Here is an 18688-nt window from a genome sequence, read left to right as displayed (position 1 = left end):
ATATCCTGATATTAACGTGGTTTGATACGGTTGTGCTGAATATTTTTCTTTTATCCTCGACAAACTCAACTAAAGATATCTAACGTTGAGATTGCTTCCTAACATGAGAGGATCTTCCTGATTGTCATTTGACATTTCTGACAATGTTTTTGACGATGATATGATCAGTAATTCGGGGATAAATTTTCTTTTAAAGTGAATGATATGAATAAAAGAGTAATTTTAATCTTTTTATTATTTTATCGTGTTAGGATTTTCAAGGTATTTTCATCTTTAGAGTTTGAGTCTAATTAAACGTCGAGGCAGCTCTCTGGTTGTTTATTCAGGGCATAACTTTAAATTGGCGACTCTGAACATGTCGAGGCAACTCTCTCGTTGTAAACCTCTGTTCCAGAACTCGTCATAGTACTCTCCATACGTGAACTCAAGGTAAGCAGCCGGTTGCTCCTCGTCCACCAGCGCCGGCGCCGGCCTAATCACTGCCTCCGGGGACGGGCAATAGAACGTCGGCACCGAAATCCTGTCGGTGGAGTTATTCACGACCACGCGGTGGAGCACGCTCTTGTATCGGTCATTACTAAGCACCTACGCATCACAAATAATTAATACAACGATCCATCGATTCATTGAGATTATACATGCATGAAGAAATGGCTGTACGTACCTGAATCTGGTCGCCGATGTTGATGACCAAGTTGCCCGGAACAGGATCGACGGCGATCCATCTGCCGTTCTGGCCGAGAACTTGCAAGCCGGGGACGCCGTCCTGGAGGAGTAGAGTGATGGCATTGGGGTCCTTGTGGCCGGGGAGCCCGTAGGTGAGCTCCGGCTCGGGGCATGGCGGGTAGTAGTTCACCGCCATGTGCTGCGCCTGCTTCCCCAGCGCCGCCACCAACCAATCCGTCTCCAGCCCCAAGCTCTCGGAGATGGCCCCCAACAACCTCAGAGCCAGTCGCCTCGCGTTCACCGCGTACTCCGCCACCGCCTCCCGGAAAGCCGGGGGATTGGCCGGCCACTCGTGGAGGTAGTCCTCGAGAGGGAAGCAGTGGAGGCGGAGGAAGTCGCGCCAGCTGCCGACCTCCTCTGTCCTCGCGTTGAAGCTCGTCGACAGCCTCGTCGTCCGCGACGGATCGTCGGAGTACATCTTCAGCCGCTCAGACTCCGGCTGCCGGAAGAACTCCTTGGCGACGCGCAGCATGGAGGTGATCACGTCGTCGGGGATTCCGTGGTTGACGACCTGAAAGAATCCATGGCCTCGGCAAGCTGAACCGATGGCCTGGACCACGGCGGCGCGGCCGGGGCCGGAGAGATCAAGCAGGTCGACCAGAGGGATGGTGGCGGTGCCAGAGGCGTCGACGTCGGCGAGATTTGGGCGCGAAGAAGGCGGGCGGATGTACCGGGATGGCACATCCTTAGCGCGACGGGCGACGTCGGCGAGTAGGACTGCAGCGGTCTCGGTCATGATTCGGAGGCAATTAAGAAGAGGAAGCGCTTGAGGTGAAATACACGGCTCTGCTCGCCCCAATTTATACTATGCGATTATTATTCTATATTATATTTATGGTTTCTATTTATAGTATATTTATTTATTTTGAAAAATAATAATAATGAGGAAAAACAATTTATTATTTATCATGTCGTGCATTCAATTTTTAAAACTATCTTCAAAAACGTACCTAACTGTTATATTGAATAATTATTATTTTATTATTTTTTTTTGCTTTAGTCAATTTTTAAGTTGAGTGTGGGCGAATCAAATGCGAAGAAAGAGAGAAAGACGTGCGAATAAAGGGTTTATTATGCTGGAAGAGCTGACGTCATGTTGATTACCGTATTGTTTATGTCATAATTTAAACAATTTTGCAGAATTTTTACACCGCTCAAAATCAAATTTTTGAAGACGTTTGTGAGAATGATTAGTTTCTTTTGCCTATCGATAAATTTAATTTAGTTCGTACTTAAGAAAATAAATTTGGGTAAAAGTCTATGAAGCCAATTTTACTTCATATTTAAACTCAAACCAAATTAATATAAATTTAAATTTAATTCGATTTAATTTATGTGTTCGGTCGTTGAGGTCGTCTCGTTGAGGCTGAGATCAGAGCGCTCTTGTGTAACTTGCATGACGTAGATGCATGTGACGTCAATTAATGTTGGCATACACTAGATATCTAACAAAAGATCACGCAGCCGCCATCAACATCTGGCGCACTAATCCACGTATAAGTAAAGGAAAATGATCAACATCTGGCGCACTAATCCACGTATAAGTAAAGGAAAATGATCTTATCTCCACGGGATGATGCAAAGAGCTATCAAACCGGACCATCAATTGAGAAATTTGTAATCCAATTCAAAATGGATTGCAATTAGACGAGTCAACCATGAACTTATTAAAAAATAAAAAATTTAAAAATTTTAAATTAAATTATAATTTAAATCGATTAAGTTGAAAATTTTAAATTAGAATTACGATTTAGACGAATCAAACTCACTACTAATCAATTGAGTTTTCTATATTAATTTTAAAATTTTAAAAAAATCTCAACCTATAGAGCAACCCAAATCCGTCAAGGACCGACTCATGAGGATTGTGGGGCTTAGATAAGTTGGTGTACCTAAATCCATTTTAAAATGTGTTAATAAAGTTTCAACCTTATTATTTTAATTATTTGACGAGACATACCAAGTCAACAAGCTTAAATCAAATTGACAACTTAAATGCAATGATAAAAACAATAAAAAGAAAAATTTAAATTTAAATTAAATTAATATCTTTTATATATATATATATATATATATATATATATATATATATATATATATATATATAAAAAAAATAAAAAAATTAAAAATGATACTGTTACTATTTTGATCGTTTGGAATCATCTATCACGCACTGCGCATGTATATGAGGATATCAAATTTGATATATATATACTTTAAATCTAATAAATATGTAAATTAAAGAGAAGGTTGCATTTATATTTAAAATTAATCGAATGAAATTTAAATATGTTAAATTATCAGAACATTTTTTATCCCTATCGATATGGTATAATGACAAAGCTAACTAAGAGAATTAAAATTCAAATCCTACAAGAACTCTGAAGATTAATTTTGGACGTCAGACTTTATTAAATGACAATTAGTCAACGTAAGATTGCAAATTTGCAACGCAAACATGCATGGGCTAAGAGTGTACATATATATTTATTAAATGGAGGAGTCAACGTAAGATTATGGACGAGTCTTAATTAGACTAATCTCCAATTTATATTGGAGTCAAATTTATCCATGCAATATCCTCTTAATTATTTTGGAATAATTTTTTCATTCACTTTTTCAACCTCAATTTAAAGAATTGTGTTGATAAATTTAAAGAGATATGATATATCCATATAGTCTTATCGACCATTCCATTATACTAAGCCATGGACGAGATATTGAACTCCCAATGAATTAGAATTACTAATTCTTAGCATCAACTAAGAATTAGTAAATTTAACAGAAAATAAAATCAGAGATCACGTTGTCATTACCAGAAAATAAGTAATGTTTTTTTTATCATCATAGGAAAAGTAAAGTCTCTTGAGATAATAGATAATTTCATAGCAAAAGTTTTAAAATAATATATTTCTGGAAATTAATAGACAGTACAATCGATCATGATCATTCACACACCACCTCGACATTCTTCATCGCATCATCTCCGGCTTCGTGATGTGTTGTGGATTGTTGGTACATCGTATTTGAAACCTCCTTGTTTAATTCTACTGTTCATCGAGGGAAGAGACCATGTCACGTGATCGTGAGCATCGATATATCCGGCTCGGGGAGCAGTACTCGAGCTGTACCAACTGCCTCCCACGTGCTACATTTTTGAGCTGTTTACAAGGATTAATTCATGATGCCCAAAACTAATTAAAATCCCTGATAAAGAACAAAAACACGGCGGAACACGGGACACGCTTGTTCATGCTTATCTGGCTTCCACGCGTCGCATTCCTGCATCCTCGTGACCTCGTCTCGGAAGGGATACCAGTTTAGGGTGGGCGGGGACTGGGGAGTGGTTCTCGTCGCTGCGCCCTGTCTGGGAATGGATCCCCGTGCCCGCTCCGTTCCCGATTCGTGATGTGCTTGTTTATATCTCTGTTTCCGACGACGTGCCACCTTCTCGCCTCGCTCGCGCGCTCCCAGAAGAGGAAAGGAAGCAGCGCTCGTCCTCCTCCCCGGACCCTGTTTCCTACAAAGACGACTCGGCTCCTCTTCCGTTCCCAAATGCCTCAGGGCTCAGCTCACTCCTCTCCTCCTCTCCAATGGCTCCTCCTCTTCCCTTCTTCCTCTTTCTGGCCCTCTTCGTCTTCCGTTCCGCCGCCCAGCCGGTGGTTCCTAACAGCTGCGGCGAACGCTGCGGCTCCCTCCCCATCCCGTTCCCCTTCTACGTCAATGACTCCTGCGGCCCCTCCCTCCCCGCCCTTCGCCTTTCCTGCTCCGCCCCCGATTACGACCTCCGCCTATCCCTCTCTCCCCTCTCCGCCCTTCGCGTGCTCGCTTTCCTCCCCTCTGGCTCCCTACTCCTCGACTACTCCTCCCCGTCTACCCTCTCCTGCGATCGATGGTACGCCGACGTCAACCGCTCCTTCGGCCTCGACTCCACTCCATTCTTCGCCGTCACCGCCGACAACCTCCTCCGCCTCTACGATTGCGAGGATTCCTCCATCTGCCGCGCCGGATGTGAGCGGATCGGCGCCTCCCGGGGCTGCGATGCCAACCTTACTGACTTCGGCTGCTGCTACCCGCTGTCGGACGGGAGTGTGTGGAAGGTCGGGAGCGGCTTTTCGGTGTTCGGCGAGTTCGGGTGTCGAGGGTTCTCCAGCTGGGCGGTGGTGAGGTCCGCCTCCGGCAATGGAACGGCTACTGCTCAGAGGGGGATCGAAGTCGAGTGGGCGGTGCCGAAGGGGCACGCCAATGGGACTGAGTGCGCGGATGGTGCGGTGGTGGTGAACGCCACTGCGGTGCGAGGTGGTTTTAGGTGCGTTTGCGCACCGGGATTCACTGGAGATGGTTTTGCTGGGGGCACCGGATGTCTTAAATGTGAGATTGCTGGACTTGAGACATTATTCATGTTCATTGCCTCGCGTTCCAATACGACAAACAAAGAAAAAGAAAGACAGCGTTTTGATTTGTTGCTTTCCCTGCCCGTTTTTGTTTATAGCCTGTTTTCTCTCAATAGGTTGCATTACGATGGTTTACTTGTTCGAATCGTTCTATTACTATGTTTTTAGATCACACTGAAGGTTCAAGGTTGAGAATTGTTAGTTTGGTTGTTTTTGTCTGAATGCCTTTAGCACCATCTTAGCTCATCAGTTCCAACTCTTCCTTTCCCTTCACCTCTTATTTATCACAATTTATAGCTGTCAGATTTGTTATAGCATGTCATATTTTGCTGCAATAATTGGCAATATAGTTTGCTTTCTTTCATCTTCTGCTAACTACTTGATGGAGTTGTTACTTTTTCCAGTGACTCGATTAAGTATGTGAAGGTTAAACAAATTTTAATTTTATTTACAGCCTGTAGCAGTGATCCTCAAGATGAGAATGACGTAGGGTGCTGCAAGGGGAGGTTTTGCAGAAAAAGAGTGGTTATTCTTTCTGGTACGTGCCCATTATCTATCTTGTTTCTATTGCATATTTGTACATCTCCAAATCTTAATATTGATTTGTTAGTGCATTTCTACTTTCTACCGAACTTTTTGCTAAACACAGATTTTAAACAATCTGTGTGTGAATTCCCCCTAAAATTCAAATAACTACTTTGAAAGAGAATTTTGCTTAGCCTGGGTGTCAGTACCTATATATAAATGTACTAGTCTCAGATGCAAAGACTGAACACTTCTTAACTCTTGAATCTCTGATTCTTAAAGGTAGAACACTATTTGCTAAAATACAGAAACAATGATAAAGAAGTGTAATGATATCTACATAATACATACCATCAATATTATTAATTTCTGTTCATAACATGCGGGATTAAAATCTGTTTGTCTTCTTTTTATATCTATTTTTACTTTAAATTGTCATGTTTCATGGTTATTTTTCCAACAGGTGTTCTTCTTTCTGTACTTGTTCTACTTGCCATCATCGTATTATGTTTTTTCTTAAGAAAACTTTTGAAGGAGAACATGTCCGATCTCGATCCATCCTTTCTTCCCAATATTATTGGAAAGGCATGTAACACACGTCGGTTTACATACAAAGAGCTGAATGAAGCTACACGAGGGTTTGAAAACGATAGAAATCTTGTTGATGTTATTGATGGCACAGTTCACTTAGGGAGATTGGGTGATGGCACAAATGTGGCTGTTCAAAAATTTAAATGCCAGAACCAAAAAAGCCTCAGAAAAGTTTTGCACAAAGCAGAGATTCTTTCTCATTGTTCACATAGAAACATTGCCCGGATCATTGGGTTTTGCTTTGATTCAGCTGAGACTCTACTTGTAGTACATGAGCATTTCTCGAATGGTACACTTGAAGAACATTTAAGACGTGAAAGAGGCATTGGCCTCAGTTGGTACCTCAGAATGAATATTGCTTCTGAAATTGCAAGTGCCCTTGCATACCTGCAATACGAAATCTCGATACCAAGCTATATTGAAGATCTCAAGACCAGTGACATACTTATAGACACTTATTATTCTGCCAAAGTTACTGGTTTCGAGTTCCTAAAATCTGGACTTGTCAATGGATCCTGCTCATACGTGGTCTCTCATGATACTTATGCCATCTACAGCCTTGGTCTTATATTACTTGAACTAATCATGGGCTCCAAACCTGGAAATCTTTCAGATACAATCTTGCCTAAGATTGAAAGTAACAAGTTTCATGAGATTGTGGATCCATATCTCAGATTTCATGAGCAGCCACCACTTCACCGTGAGCAGATTGAAAAGGCAGTAGGCCTTGTCGTTCAGTGCTTGTCCAGTAAGGAAAATGGCGGACCGTGCATGGTTGATGTCGTGAAGGACCTGAAATTTATCATGCAAGACAACATGTGCAGCAGTAGCAGAATAGAGCCTAAACTGGAGGTGACATTTTCTAACTCTAGCCTTCTGCAGATGGTGTCGATGTCTCCTGATAACATGCATGCTTCCTTTGTTCAGAATGCAAATTAGAACATATCTGAGATGACCGTTCATCTGAAATGTGTATTCCTTTTAAAGTACTTTAAGCATGTATGGATGAACATGCCATGACCCACTAATGTGTATTAATTAATTTTCTACTGCCATTGTTATTTAGATCTTAAACCTTTTCTAAGTTCTTGTGGTTGAGAAACAATGCTTGGAGAACTTTAGAAAGTGCATGGCTTACAGAGCACCAAAAGACTCTTTTCTGACTTTATCTTTATTCAAATTATACTTCCACCTTTACTCTTTTTTTCTTAAAAAAAAATATTTTGGCCTTGTCCTTGTGGTTAATTGCCTACAAATGTAGGCATGAAAATAATGTTCCTTGATTTCAGACCATAAAATGCTCAACCTCCACTTATGAAATTAAATGTAATAAAAGATTGGCACTGGCAGTGGAGCCCTAACCTTGCTTGCTAAACAAAAAAGTAATCAATTGTTTGCATTATTGCCACCAAACTAGCATGATCTGTAATCATAACTACAAAGCAATATGTCCCCTAATGTTTATGTTCTTGGTCCAATGCATAATTTTTAATGCTCCATTTTTAATGATCATCTGAAGTTTAACTTTCTTTTTCTGCCGAAAGTGTTAACCCCAACAAGCTAATAGGGATCATGCTAAACCCACTGTAGATGCTATTGGTGATCCATTATGCATCAATGGAGGCCCAATTACAAGAGCTAAGGCTAAGAAGATGAAGGAAACACTTAATGTGCTAATTGAAGATGTGAAACCCAAAGTTACAATTGAAGAAGATTTAATCAAGAACAAGTCATACAGTTTAGTCAACCTAATTCAAGCCTTGAATGGACATAAATAGCCACTTAAGTCTCATGTTTATGTAGTAGGGATATATAGACTCAATTTCTAGCTTTCTTTAGGTTGTAATGATGTCATAAGCTTAAAATGACTAAGTAGTCTACAGAGGTCTTTATTAAATGAGCTTTCTTTTGGCCTTTTAAGATTTTTTTAGTCACCCTATAACTATAAATAAAGGGGGTGACGGTCACACATGTATCTTTTGGTATTTTTTTCAATCTAAAGCATGGTGAGGCTCTCACTATTGGTTCTTCATTGAACTAGAACTTATCAAGACATCCCCTTATGCTGTTCAAATACTTATCAACCTCCATCCCAAGATTGTGGCATTTTTCCTCTTCCTCTATAACAAGGTTCGACTTTTCTAAGTATTAGGTTGAGATTCTATTCATCCTTCTTATCGATTTAGATTTTTCTTCTTTATTTCTTCAATTCATTGTCGGTTCTTGAGATTTTTCTCTCATGGGTTCACATCATATGTTAGATGAACTACATGGTTCTTGTATTTTCTCTAGAATTGATTTGAATGGGTATTATCAAATTCTAATGCGTGAGGTAGATGAATGGAAAACTATCTTTAAGACTAGGTATGGTTTCTACAAATGGTTAATCATGCCATTTGAGCTAAGTAATGCACCTATTACTTTCATGAGATTAATGAACCATATTTTGCATGCTTTTAATGGGAACATTGTTGTAGTATATTTTGATGACATCTTGATTTATAGCAAAAATTTAAATGAGCATCTAAATCATTTACAAAAAGTTCTACTTATTTTGTGAAAGTTGTATGCTAACCTTCAAAAATATTCTTTTTGCACTAGTCAAATTGAGTTTCTTGGTTATATTGTTAGTGCTAAAGGAATAGTAGTGGATAAAGTGAAGGTTAACGCTATTCGTGAATGGCCAACACCAAAAACCATAATTGAGATATGTAGTTTTCATGGGTTTGGCTAGTTTCTATAGGAGATTTGTTAAAAAAATTTAGTACTTTAGTTGCACCCTTTACTGAAATTGTTAAAAAGAATGTTGGTTTTTATTGAGATAGTGAACAAAATTCAGCTTTCAACTTACTTAAGGAGAAACCAACTTCTACACCATTACTTAGATTACCTAACTTTGCTAAAACTTATGAAATTGAGTATGATGCATTAGGAATAGGTATTGGACTTTTGCTAATACAAGGTCTACCTGTTGCTTATTTTAGTGAGAAACTACGGAGCAATTTTGAACCATCGAACTTACGACCAAGAGATGTATGCATTAGTGAGGGCTTTAAGACTTGGCAGCATTGCTTGTGGCCTAAAGAGTTTGTCATTCACACTGATCATGAATCGTTGAAGCATTTGAAGAGCCAAAGTTGAATAGATGTCATGTAAAATAGGTGGAGTTCATTGAGTCATGCAAAATGGGTGGAGTTCATTGAGTCTTAGATGAGCTTAAGAGACTAATTAAGCTCATCTAAGGCTTGAATTTGGTTGTTGTAACTTTGATCTTAACATCTTCAGTTAGCACATTAAATAATTCCTTCATCTATTTTGCCTTACCCCTGTAATTGGACCTCCATTAATACATAATGGATCGTCAATAACAACTAGAGTGGAATGCTCTTTAGCTTATCCCCATCATTAGCTTGTTGAACCGCAACTTATTCTCCATCTTTGACTACATCAGTGGGAATGATGGAGTCAAAGAAGGAGAACAAGTTATGGCTCAGCAAGCTAATAATGGGGATCAAGCTAAGAGACTATGGAAAGAAAGGAACACCCCACTTTAGATCTTTTTGATGATCCATTACATATCAATGGATCCTAACTACAAGGTTTAAGGTTAAAAAAGATGAAGGAAGCAGTTAATGGGTTAATTGAAATGTTATGGTCAAAGCTACAATTGGATCAGATTTGAAAAAGACAAGTTTAATATGTAGGCTCAATTGATAACTTTATCTGTGTTGTAATGGTACATTAAGTCTAAACTAACTATGTAGTCTACATAGGCCCTTATAAAATGAACTTCCTTTTCATCTTTTAGGATTTTAGGTCGCCCTAAAATTATAAATAAAGGGGGTGGTGGCCACACATTAACTTTTAACTCATTTCAATCTAAAACATGGTGTGGCTCTTACTTGTTAGTTCTTCATTGAATTAGAACTTATCAATCTCAATTCCACGGTTGTGGCATCTTCTATCTTCTATACCATGGCTCGTGTTTTCTTAAGCATTCAGTTGAGGTTTTTTTCATCCATTTTATCAACTTGTCGTGGGTTCACCCATCTTTCTGATTGGGTTCACATTATTTGGACAATATTTTTTATTCTTTTTGTAACAACCCAAAGTAATCATATTTTAATCCATTCTAAAGATAGCATCAATAAAAGTTTTATCTTTGTGGCTTTATTATTTACCCACAATTTATGCAATTATCATCCAAAATTCATCCAACAATTACATTTCCATATGTGCTACTCCTTTAGATACTTGGGGATTCCACTGGCTTTTGCAAAGCTCAAGCTCATTGATTATATACTCCACTGTTCGATGCTCTGATCAGGAAAATTAATGCTTGGCCCAAAAATACATTGTCATATGCAGAAAAAACTCAATTGATCAAGTCAGTACCCTATTGAGTTAGGAGTGTATCTATAACCTCTACGCAGCTTCATGTGGAACCAAGGCACCCTCCTTAGCTTGGTTTGAAATGAGATATATTCTCATTGGGTTCACATCAGTTGGTATCAGAGACTAGGTTCTTTATAAATCAATTTGGTTATCCGTTTCTTTTTGTACTTGAATCCTTGCTATAATTTTTATTTATTTTGTTCATATTTTGATATTTGTTGATATCATTCCTATCTTATCAAGAAAAGAAATTATGATTTTTGACAAAAAAGAAATAAGAAAAAAGAAGAGATTCCAAAATATAGAAAAAATGAACAAAAAGAAAAAAAACAAAAGAAAAGCAACAAAAGAGAGAGAGTAGAAATAAATTTATTTTTATTTTTCTAATTTGCATTTCCTTCTACTACTTTTTAACTTTCAATTCTACATTCCTTTATATTCTGCCTAGATTAAATTCTAAAAAATTTCCTTTCAACATTTATTTCAAGTATATTTAACTTTCAATTCCATATGTTCTTTAAAGTTCAACCTAGATTCAATTTTGGTGTCTGCCTAGATTCAATTCTGACATCTGCCTAGATTAAATTCTGGCAAACTTCTTTCAACACTTATTTCTAGTATTTTTATTTTTATTCTTCATTCTCATAAATTTTACCAAGATTCAATTTTATTAAAAAAATTCAGCACTTAATTAAAGCTTATCAATTCTGCTAAGTTGCATTCTTCTTTCAATTCCTATCTTTTATCATAATCATTATTCTTTGCCCTTGAAATTTCTCAATTAGTTAACGAACGCTTATAGGGAATTGCCTCAATTCTAATTTCTTTAAAGAGCTAACCTTAGTGAGTTGAGTGATTGAGTGTCAATAGATTGTTTTAATGGTGACAAATGGAGAGGAAGCAAGACCTAAAAAATCACTTGAACAATGTACCTTGAGACAACACTTGAAGCGCATGAATCACAAGATGCTAAAATTATTGGATTGCAAAGGAGCTGAGTTGGTGGAGTTCCAACACAAAGGGCTAGACAAAATAACCGTGATGAAAAAAAAGATGATGATTATGGTGTTTATGAGAACACTAATGATAGAGCTTCTAGTGGTAAATTTGGTCATGCTAGAATTTGTGGTGGAAGAGAAAGGATGAATGATTATATTGATAGAAATCTGGGAAATATCAAGATAAAAATTTCTTCATTTCAAGGCAAAAGAGATCCATTTGTATATTTGGAGTGGGAAAGAAAGCAGAACTAGGTTGCCATAACTACTCAGAAGAGGAAATGTTAAAACTTGTTACTGTTGAGTTTACTGATTATGTTATTATTTGGTGGGATCAAATTGTTCTAAGTTTGGTCGGATCAAATTGTTCTAAGCAGGAGAAGAAATCGAGAAAGACCTATTGATAATAGAAAGGAGATGAAATCTATTATGAGAAAGAGGTTCATTCCATTACATTACTATCATGGTTTATACCAACAGTTACAAGGTCTAACCCAAGGGTCTAAGAGTGTGAAGGAATATCACAAAGAGATGAAGATGCTATGATTCGGGCCAAAGTCGAGAAGGATCAAGAAGCAACCATGGCATAATATTTGCAAGGCTTGAATCCCGAAATTACAAATATAGTGGAGTTGCAACATTATGTGGAGCTTGAACATATGGTGCATATCCATGAAAGTTGAAAGGTAACTCAAAAGAAAGGGTTCAACCAAGCATGGGCAAAGGTCTAATTCATCCACTTGAAAATCTAGTTGGAGCAAAAGAGATAATAAAATTGCATCTAGACCAAGTTTTCTAAGAATAAAGATGCAAGTTCTACTTTGGTCAAAAGTAAAGAACCTATCCAATCTTTGAGAAATCTAGATATAATGAATCATATTTTGCATGCTTTTATTGGAGACTTTGTTGTAGTATATTTTGATGACATCTTGATTTATAGCAAAAATTTAGATGAACATCTAAATCATTTACAAAAAGTTCTACTTATTTTGCGAAATAAAAACTTGTATACTTAACTATATAAATATTCTTTTTGCACCAGTTAGATTGAGTTTCTTAGTTATATTGTTAGTGCTAAGGGAATAACAGTGGATAAAGAGAAAGTTAAGGTTATTCGTACTAAAACTTTTGAAATTAAGTGTGATGCATCAGGAATAGATACTGGAGTTGTGCTAATACAAGAAGGTCAGTCCCTTGCTTATTTTAGTGAGAAACTTAGATGAGCAACTTTGAACTATCCAACTTACGACAAAGAGATGCATGCATTGATGAGGGCTTTAGAGACTTGGCAACATTACTTGTGGCCCAAAGAGTTTGTCATTCACACTGATCATGAATCGTTGAAGCATTTGAAGAGCCAAAGTAAGTTGAATAAACGTCATGCAAAATGGGTGTAGTTCATTGAGTCATTTCCTTATGTGATCAAGTATAAACGAGGTATGGAAAATATTGTTGTAGATGCTTTGTTTCAAAGGTATACCTTGATCTCTACTTTGAACACTAAATTGTTGGGTTTTGAATACATTAAAGATCTATATTCTAATGATCCTGACTTTGGAAATGTATTTGAAGTTTGTGAACATGCTGCATTTGGGAAGTTTTATAGGCATGATGGGTTTCTTTTCAGGGTCAATAGGTTGTGTGTGCCTAATTGTTCATTGAGGGAATTATTAATCCAAGAGGCTCATGGTAGGGGACTAATGTGACATTTTGGTGTAAGAAAAACTCTAGAAGTTTTGGTTGAGCATTTCTTTTGGCCTCACATGAAACAAGATGTAGTCAAGTTTTGTGAGAAGTGTATCACATGTAGGCAAGCAAAATCTAGATCTTTACCTCATGGATTGTATACACCTTTACCAATTCCTAGTGAACCTTGGGTGGATATTTCCATGGACTTTGTTGTAGGCTTACCTAAATCAAAATGAGGTATGGATTCTATTATAATTGTTGTGGACAGATTTTCTAGAGATCGTGCGACTTCATGGAGTGTCAAGAAGCATAGTTTCAAATCATGATACAATATTCCTAAGCTACTTTTGAAAAACCTTATAGGGAAAGTTGGCAACAAAGCTTTTATTTTCTATAACATGTGGGGAAAAGAGGATCCAACAATATGCTATGGAAGCCAACAAGGGAAGAAAGAAAGTGATCTTTAAACCAGGAGATTGGGTTTGGGGTTCATATAAGAAAGGAAAAATTTTCTACCTTACTAAATTGCATCCACGAGGCGATGGACCATTTCAAGTCATTGCTCAAATCAACTCCACTACATAATGTTGCAACTCCACATTAGCTCGAATCATGGCAATCTCCATCTCTTTGTGGTATTTCTCCACAGTCTTGGACCCTTGTGTTAGACTTTGTAATTGTTGATACAAAGCTCGATAGTAATGTGAGGGAATGAATCTCTTTCTCTTTTATAGATTTCATCTCATCCCATGTGTCAATGAGTCTCTCTTTGTTTTCTTCTACTGCTTAGAATAATTTGATCCCACCAAATAATAGCATAATCAATAAACTTAACAGCAGCAAGTTTTACCTTATTTTCTTCAGAGCGGTTGTGACAATCAACACTAATTCCACTCTCTTTTCCCACTCTAAATATACGTCTAGATCACTTTTGCCTTGAAATGAAGGAATCTTCATCTTGATATTCCCAAACTTCTATCAACATAATCATTTGTCCTTCCTCTTCTACCACCAATTCTAACGTGACCAGATCTGTCACTAGAAGCTTTATCATCAATGTCCTTAGAAATGTCATCATCATCATTGTCATCACAGTTATATTGCCTTGCAATTCGTGTAAGAACTCTACCAATTTGACTATTTTTGTAAAATACTAGAACTTAAGGGGTAATTTGCAAATAAATTTACCCGAAGATTTAAAAGGGAATTGATGAAGCCAATTAAAGGGTTAATTAATTATTAAAGGCTAGACACTTAGTGGATTAAGTTTCACATTTGGGTTCATGGTTAAACCCATATGGCTAACCCAATTGAGAGTCTATTTAACCCTTTAAACCAACCCTATTAAACCTAATCGAGCTAGGCCTAAAGCTCCATTTAAATGAGCCCAATTAGAAAAGCCCATATGTTATATTTAAGCCTAATTAATAACTTAATTAGGCATAGGGGTTATTGGATAATGGCTATTGGATCTTGGACTAAACCCGTTAGGAAACCCGTTAAGCTATTTCTTCTCCCAACCACGGCGAAGCTTCCTCCCAAAATCGTGATCCCAATCGCACCCGAAGCCTCGCGATCTCCTTCCTCGCCGGATTCCTGGTCGAAGCCCACTCCTTCCTCCTCCATAGCCATGATTCTTCTCCCTCACCGAAGACTCACGATCTTCCTTTCTTCCTCGTTGACGAAGCTTTCTCCAGCCCCCGATCCCTCTTCAATGAAGCTGCGATTCTTCTTCCACACTAGACGCCGAAGTATTCTTCCCCTCCCGTGATTTCTATTCTTTTCAAGTTGTTCTTCCTCTCGTCCTCGGTTGCGATTGCATGATCAGAGGCCTCATCCGATCGGGAGCAGAACAGGGATTAATAAGGACAGATCGAAGGTAATAGAGTAGCAGATCAGGGATGGGAGATGGCCGAGATCTACTTTGTGCCTCGTCTAGATTGGGCGTGCTGGGATATACGAAGAAGGATCGATCGGAGCAGGGGGCTTGTGATCGCCTTCAAGAACCAGATCTAGGAGCTTTTCACATCGACTTAGTAGAGGGCAGCCGCCTTTGCAATGGAAGATTTAATCAGGATATGCCTAGGAGGATTCGGCCAAGGTGAGGTGTTTCTTGTTTTTCCTTTTGTTCCCTTCTGCCCCTCTAGTCTTCTGTCTATAACGCAGCGTGATTATCACAGATAGTTGGTTGAATTCAAGAGTGGATCAGAGATGAAGTGGGGCTGAAGAACCTGGATCTGTGATTTTAGGGCTTTGATCAGATTTGAGGTAAGGTTTAGAACCCTTGGTTCATGGGTTTTTCTTTGATGATCTAGGTTTGTTAATTTGTTCTCTGTTCAATCAAATTAGGGTTTCAGTGGATTTATATTGTAATTCAGGATTTATAGATTTATACGGTTAGGATAGGGTTATTAGGATGGAGATTTATCTATTGATGCTAGATTGCTTGGTTAGGTTAGAATTTATCTGATTAAGTTAGATTGTAATTAGATTAGTTAGTTAGTTAGGTTAATTAGGTTAGTTAGGTTAATTAATTTAGGTTGATTTAAATCCAATTAGATTTGATGAAATTAATTCATGTTTACTTAACATGAGTTAATTGAATTATGGATCTAATTGGATTTGGGTTATATGTAGATCTTAAATTTGTTAAGATCTATATGTTTATTAATGGATGTTGGTTATTTCTTTTGCAGGTCCTTGATTATCGATCAGTTATTTACGAGAATATTATCATTGTATTTGCAGGAACCTGGGGGTTTTAGTTTTTTATCTTCGATACATCAGGTGGGTAATTTACTGTATTTGATTAATACAGTTTTATTCCATTTTCAGTGCATGATTCTTTTACAGTCATTGTGGTTTGATGCCTTGATGTTATTCTTTCCTGTTATTTGTATACCTTTTTCATTACTCATGTTTATATCATGCTTGTTCTTATGCCTGTTGATCTTAGATTATCATTCTTGATTATTGTTTCTATCCTTGATATGACATTTGTGATCATTATTGAGATGATTCTTTCTTATGATACCTGCGATCATGATGATTTATACCTACGCTTATTGATTAGTATGGTATGTGCTGATTACTATGATTTGAGCATCTCATCATGATGCATGATAACGATTGTAAATCCCATTGTTGTGGGTCTATCGTGATAGTAGATGACTTTAGTTGTATATTTACATAGGTGGTTATCATACCCTATTTCCATCACGGTGATGGTGACTATATGGTAGTGTACGCAGTCGACGGCTGTATGGCAGTGTACGCAGCCGAGTCGTTGATTTGACCTCGACACCAGATAGGGGTGGTACTCGGAGAGTACATGGCTGGTACATCGGTGATGAGTATTAGAGGACAGATATCGACCATAGGATATGTAGCTTATCATAGCTACAGGATCACCGGACGCGGAGCACTGATCCCCGATTTGGATCACCGGACTACTTTACTATAGGGCGCAGAGTACTGATCCCCCGATGCCGGCCATCCCAGCCTCAGATGCTTGCACAGTTTTATAGTGAGTGGGGCAGTTGCATCATGCATATGCACATCATGTGCATGATATATATGTATTGGATCGTACTGATACTGCATTTTGATTGTCTACTTATTTGATTCTTGACTGTTGCACTATGCTTGACATGTCATTCATATGGTGCATTACATGAGATACATATTAGTTGTTTATTATCTGCAGAGACTATATTGATATCTATTGACCTTTGGTATGTATCTATCCTTTTGTTATTTCTTTTATTCATGCACTGTCTTTCTATATTACCCACTGAGTATTTGTAATCACATCTTTGGACCCTGAGATTTTTTTGTCTTCCCAGATATCAGGTAGGAGTTTACAGAGGATGCAGTGATGCCATCTCACGACGAGGACTGTGTTTGTGTGGGATGTGTTTGTAGCATGTGTAGTATACTTGTATCGTTGGTTTACTTTCTACCGTATCGGACTTTCTGATTTCGTTTTGGTGTTTTCAAATGTAACGCCCGCCCTTACATAGGGCCCATGACGGACGCTACAATTACTCTTTCTTATTTTCATTCATAAAAGACGACATACGAAAATCCATGAAACTTCACAGCGGAAATATAAAAGGTATTATCATGGAAGGAAATTCATATGTAATTTACAAATGAAACAAAAGGTGCATGCATTGTCTAGTTAGAATATCTAAGTGTAGCACAAACACTCAAATAGAAGTAGTCTAGACATTCAAACATGCAGATATAAAAGTCATGTTCAATAAGTTGCCAGGATCTCTATGCCATGTCACCACCACACACATCTTTCATCAGCCTCTTCACTGCTACTTCCTTTTGTTCAGTGACTACTATTCGGATCTGCAATATAAGAAAGAAATCTATAAGCACAAGGCTTAGTAAGTTTCTTTCCTACTCACAAAATCATTCGTCACATCACATTCATATAGCATAAGCAAACATAAGCATAAACATAGAAGCACATGGAGTTTGCATAAAGCACATACATTCTTCTATCTTATCATTCCATTCATATGCATACAAGCATAATGCAGATGCCTTTGAAAACTTATTATCATAATAGATAAACATATCATCAACATTATGGGATCCCTGGCTTGTATCCATTCATTCTTTGCGCGCATACATTCAAGAGATAGTACGAGGTAGCTAGTCTCGACTACTCGATTACTAGGTCTTCTCAAATGTCCTTCGACCTAGGGGCGTTTGGCTGCCTTAGGGTGCCCTTCCCTTTGGATCCTTTTCAGAATCCGGTACAAGCCATTATTTTCAAAGTAAGACATAATGATGCACATGCCCTTTTCTTTCATATCATAAATGTTCCTTTCTTTCTTTACATAACATATGAACATTCATGCATTCCTTTTCTTTTCATTCATATGGCATGATACATCACATCATAGTCTTAATAGCTAAACCCACATTCTTTAGGGTTAGCCCTTCATACATTACCTTATCATGATACATCCCTAACTAAGGTTGATAGTCTTAGTTGAGAATAACCCAACTCTTCTTTGGTTATCTTCGCTTGGCCGAACCCTACTATAGGCAAGGCCTAGGTTAAGGTTTAACCACATAACTTCTAACCATCATGGTTCCTTTCTTACAACCTTAGTTAGGTTCAAGGCATGGTTTAGACCCTAGGTTCATAGTTAGCCAAAACTTCAAGGTCATGGACATGGTTTAAAAACTTATTCCATTAAACCCTAAAGCATGGTAAACCACTACTTGTCTTAGGTCATTTTTATTTTGTTAGATACATTTGTTTATAGGTAAATTCATTTTAACAATTTTACGATGAAAACTAATTAATATTGAATTAAAATAGGTTGAAATTGCAACATAAAC

General features: G+C 37.8%; 2 protein-coding genes across 2 annotated transcripts; one reads left to right on the top strand and one right to left on the bottom strand.

Annotated features, from left to right (window-relative positions):
- Positions 1 to 258: 258 nt before the first annotated feature.
- On the bottom strand, positions 259 to 1462 carry LOC141841592 (protein DMR6-LIKE OXYGENASE 1-like). Its single transcript, XM_074729769.1, has 2 exons — positions 665 to 1462; positions 259 to 585 (listed from the first exon to the last, which is right to left on the bottom strand). Exons 1-2 carry the CDS (start codon positions 1460 to 1462, stop codon positions 319 to 321), a joined length of 1065 nt encoding a protein of 354 aa, XP_074585870.1. The 3' UTR covers positions 259 to 318.
- Positions 1463 to 4300: 2838 nt separating this feature from the next.
- LOC141841113 (probably inactive receptor-like protein kinase At2g46850) lies at positions 4301 to 7179 on the top strand. Its single transcript, XM_074729234.1, has 3 exons — positions 4301 to 5097; positions 5575 to 5658; positions 6109 to 7179. The coding sequence occupies exons 1-3, from the start codon at positions 4320 to 4322 to the stop codon at positions 7173 to 7175; spliced, it is 1929 nt and encodes a 642-aa protein (XP_074585335.1). The 5' UTR covers positions 4301 to 4319; the 3' UTR covers positions 7176 to 7179.
- The last annotated feature ends 11509 nt before the right edge of the window (positions 7180 to 18688 follow it).

Source organism: Curcuma longa, chromosome 11, assembly GCF_044706935.1.
Source record: "Curcuma longa cultivar G26 ecotype Majalengka, Jawa Barat chromosome 11, ITB_CL_G26_1.1, whole genome shotgun sequence".
Taxonomy (NCBI): domain Eukaryota; kingdom Viridiplantae; phylum Streptophyta; class Magnoliopsida; order Zingiberales; family Zingiberaceae; genus Curcuma; species Curcuma longa.
This window is presented reverse-complemented; position numbering and strand designations above follow the sequence as displayed.

What these genes read in the sequence shown, in the direction of transcription:
- LOC141841113 (XM_074729234.1), top strand. Translation starts at nt 4,320, where the DNA reads ATGGCTCCTCCTCTTCCCTTCTTCCTCTTTCTGGCCCTCTTCGTCTTC. An exon ending in GGGCACCGGATGTCTTAAAT is followed by an intron (nt 5,098 to 5,574) that starts GTGAGATTGCTG and finishes TTTTATTTACAG; the next exon opens with CCTGTAGCAGTGATCCTCAA. An exon ending in AAGAGTGGTTATTCTTTCTG is followed by an intron (nt 5,659 to 6,108) that starts GTACGTGCCCAT and finishes TTTTTCCAACAG; the next exon opens with GTGTTCTTCTTTCTGTACTT.
- LOC141841592 (XM_074729769.1), bottom strand. Translation starts at nt 1,462, where the DNA reads ATGACCGAGACCGCTGCAGTCCTACTCGCCGACGTCGCCCGTCGCGCT. An exon ending in ACATCGGCGACCAGATTCAG is followed by an intron (nt 586 to 664) that starts GTACGTACAGCC and finishes TGTGATGCGTAG; the next exon opens with GTGCTTAGTAATGACCGATA.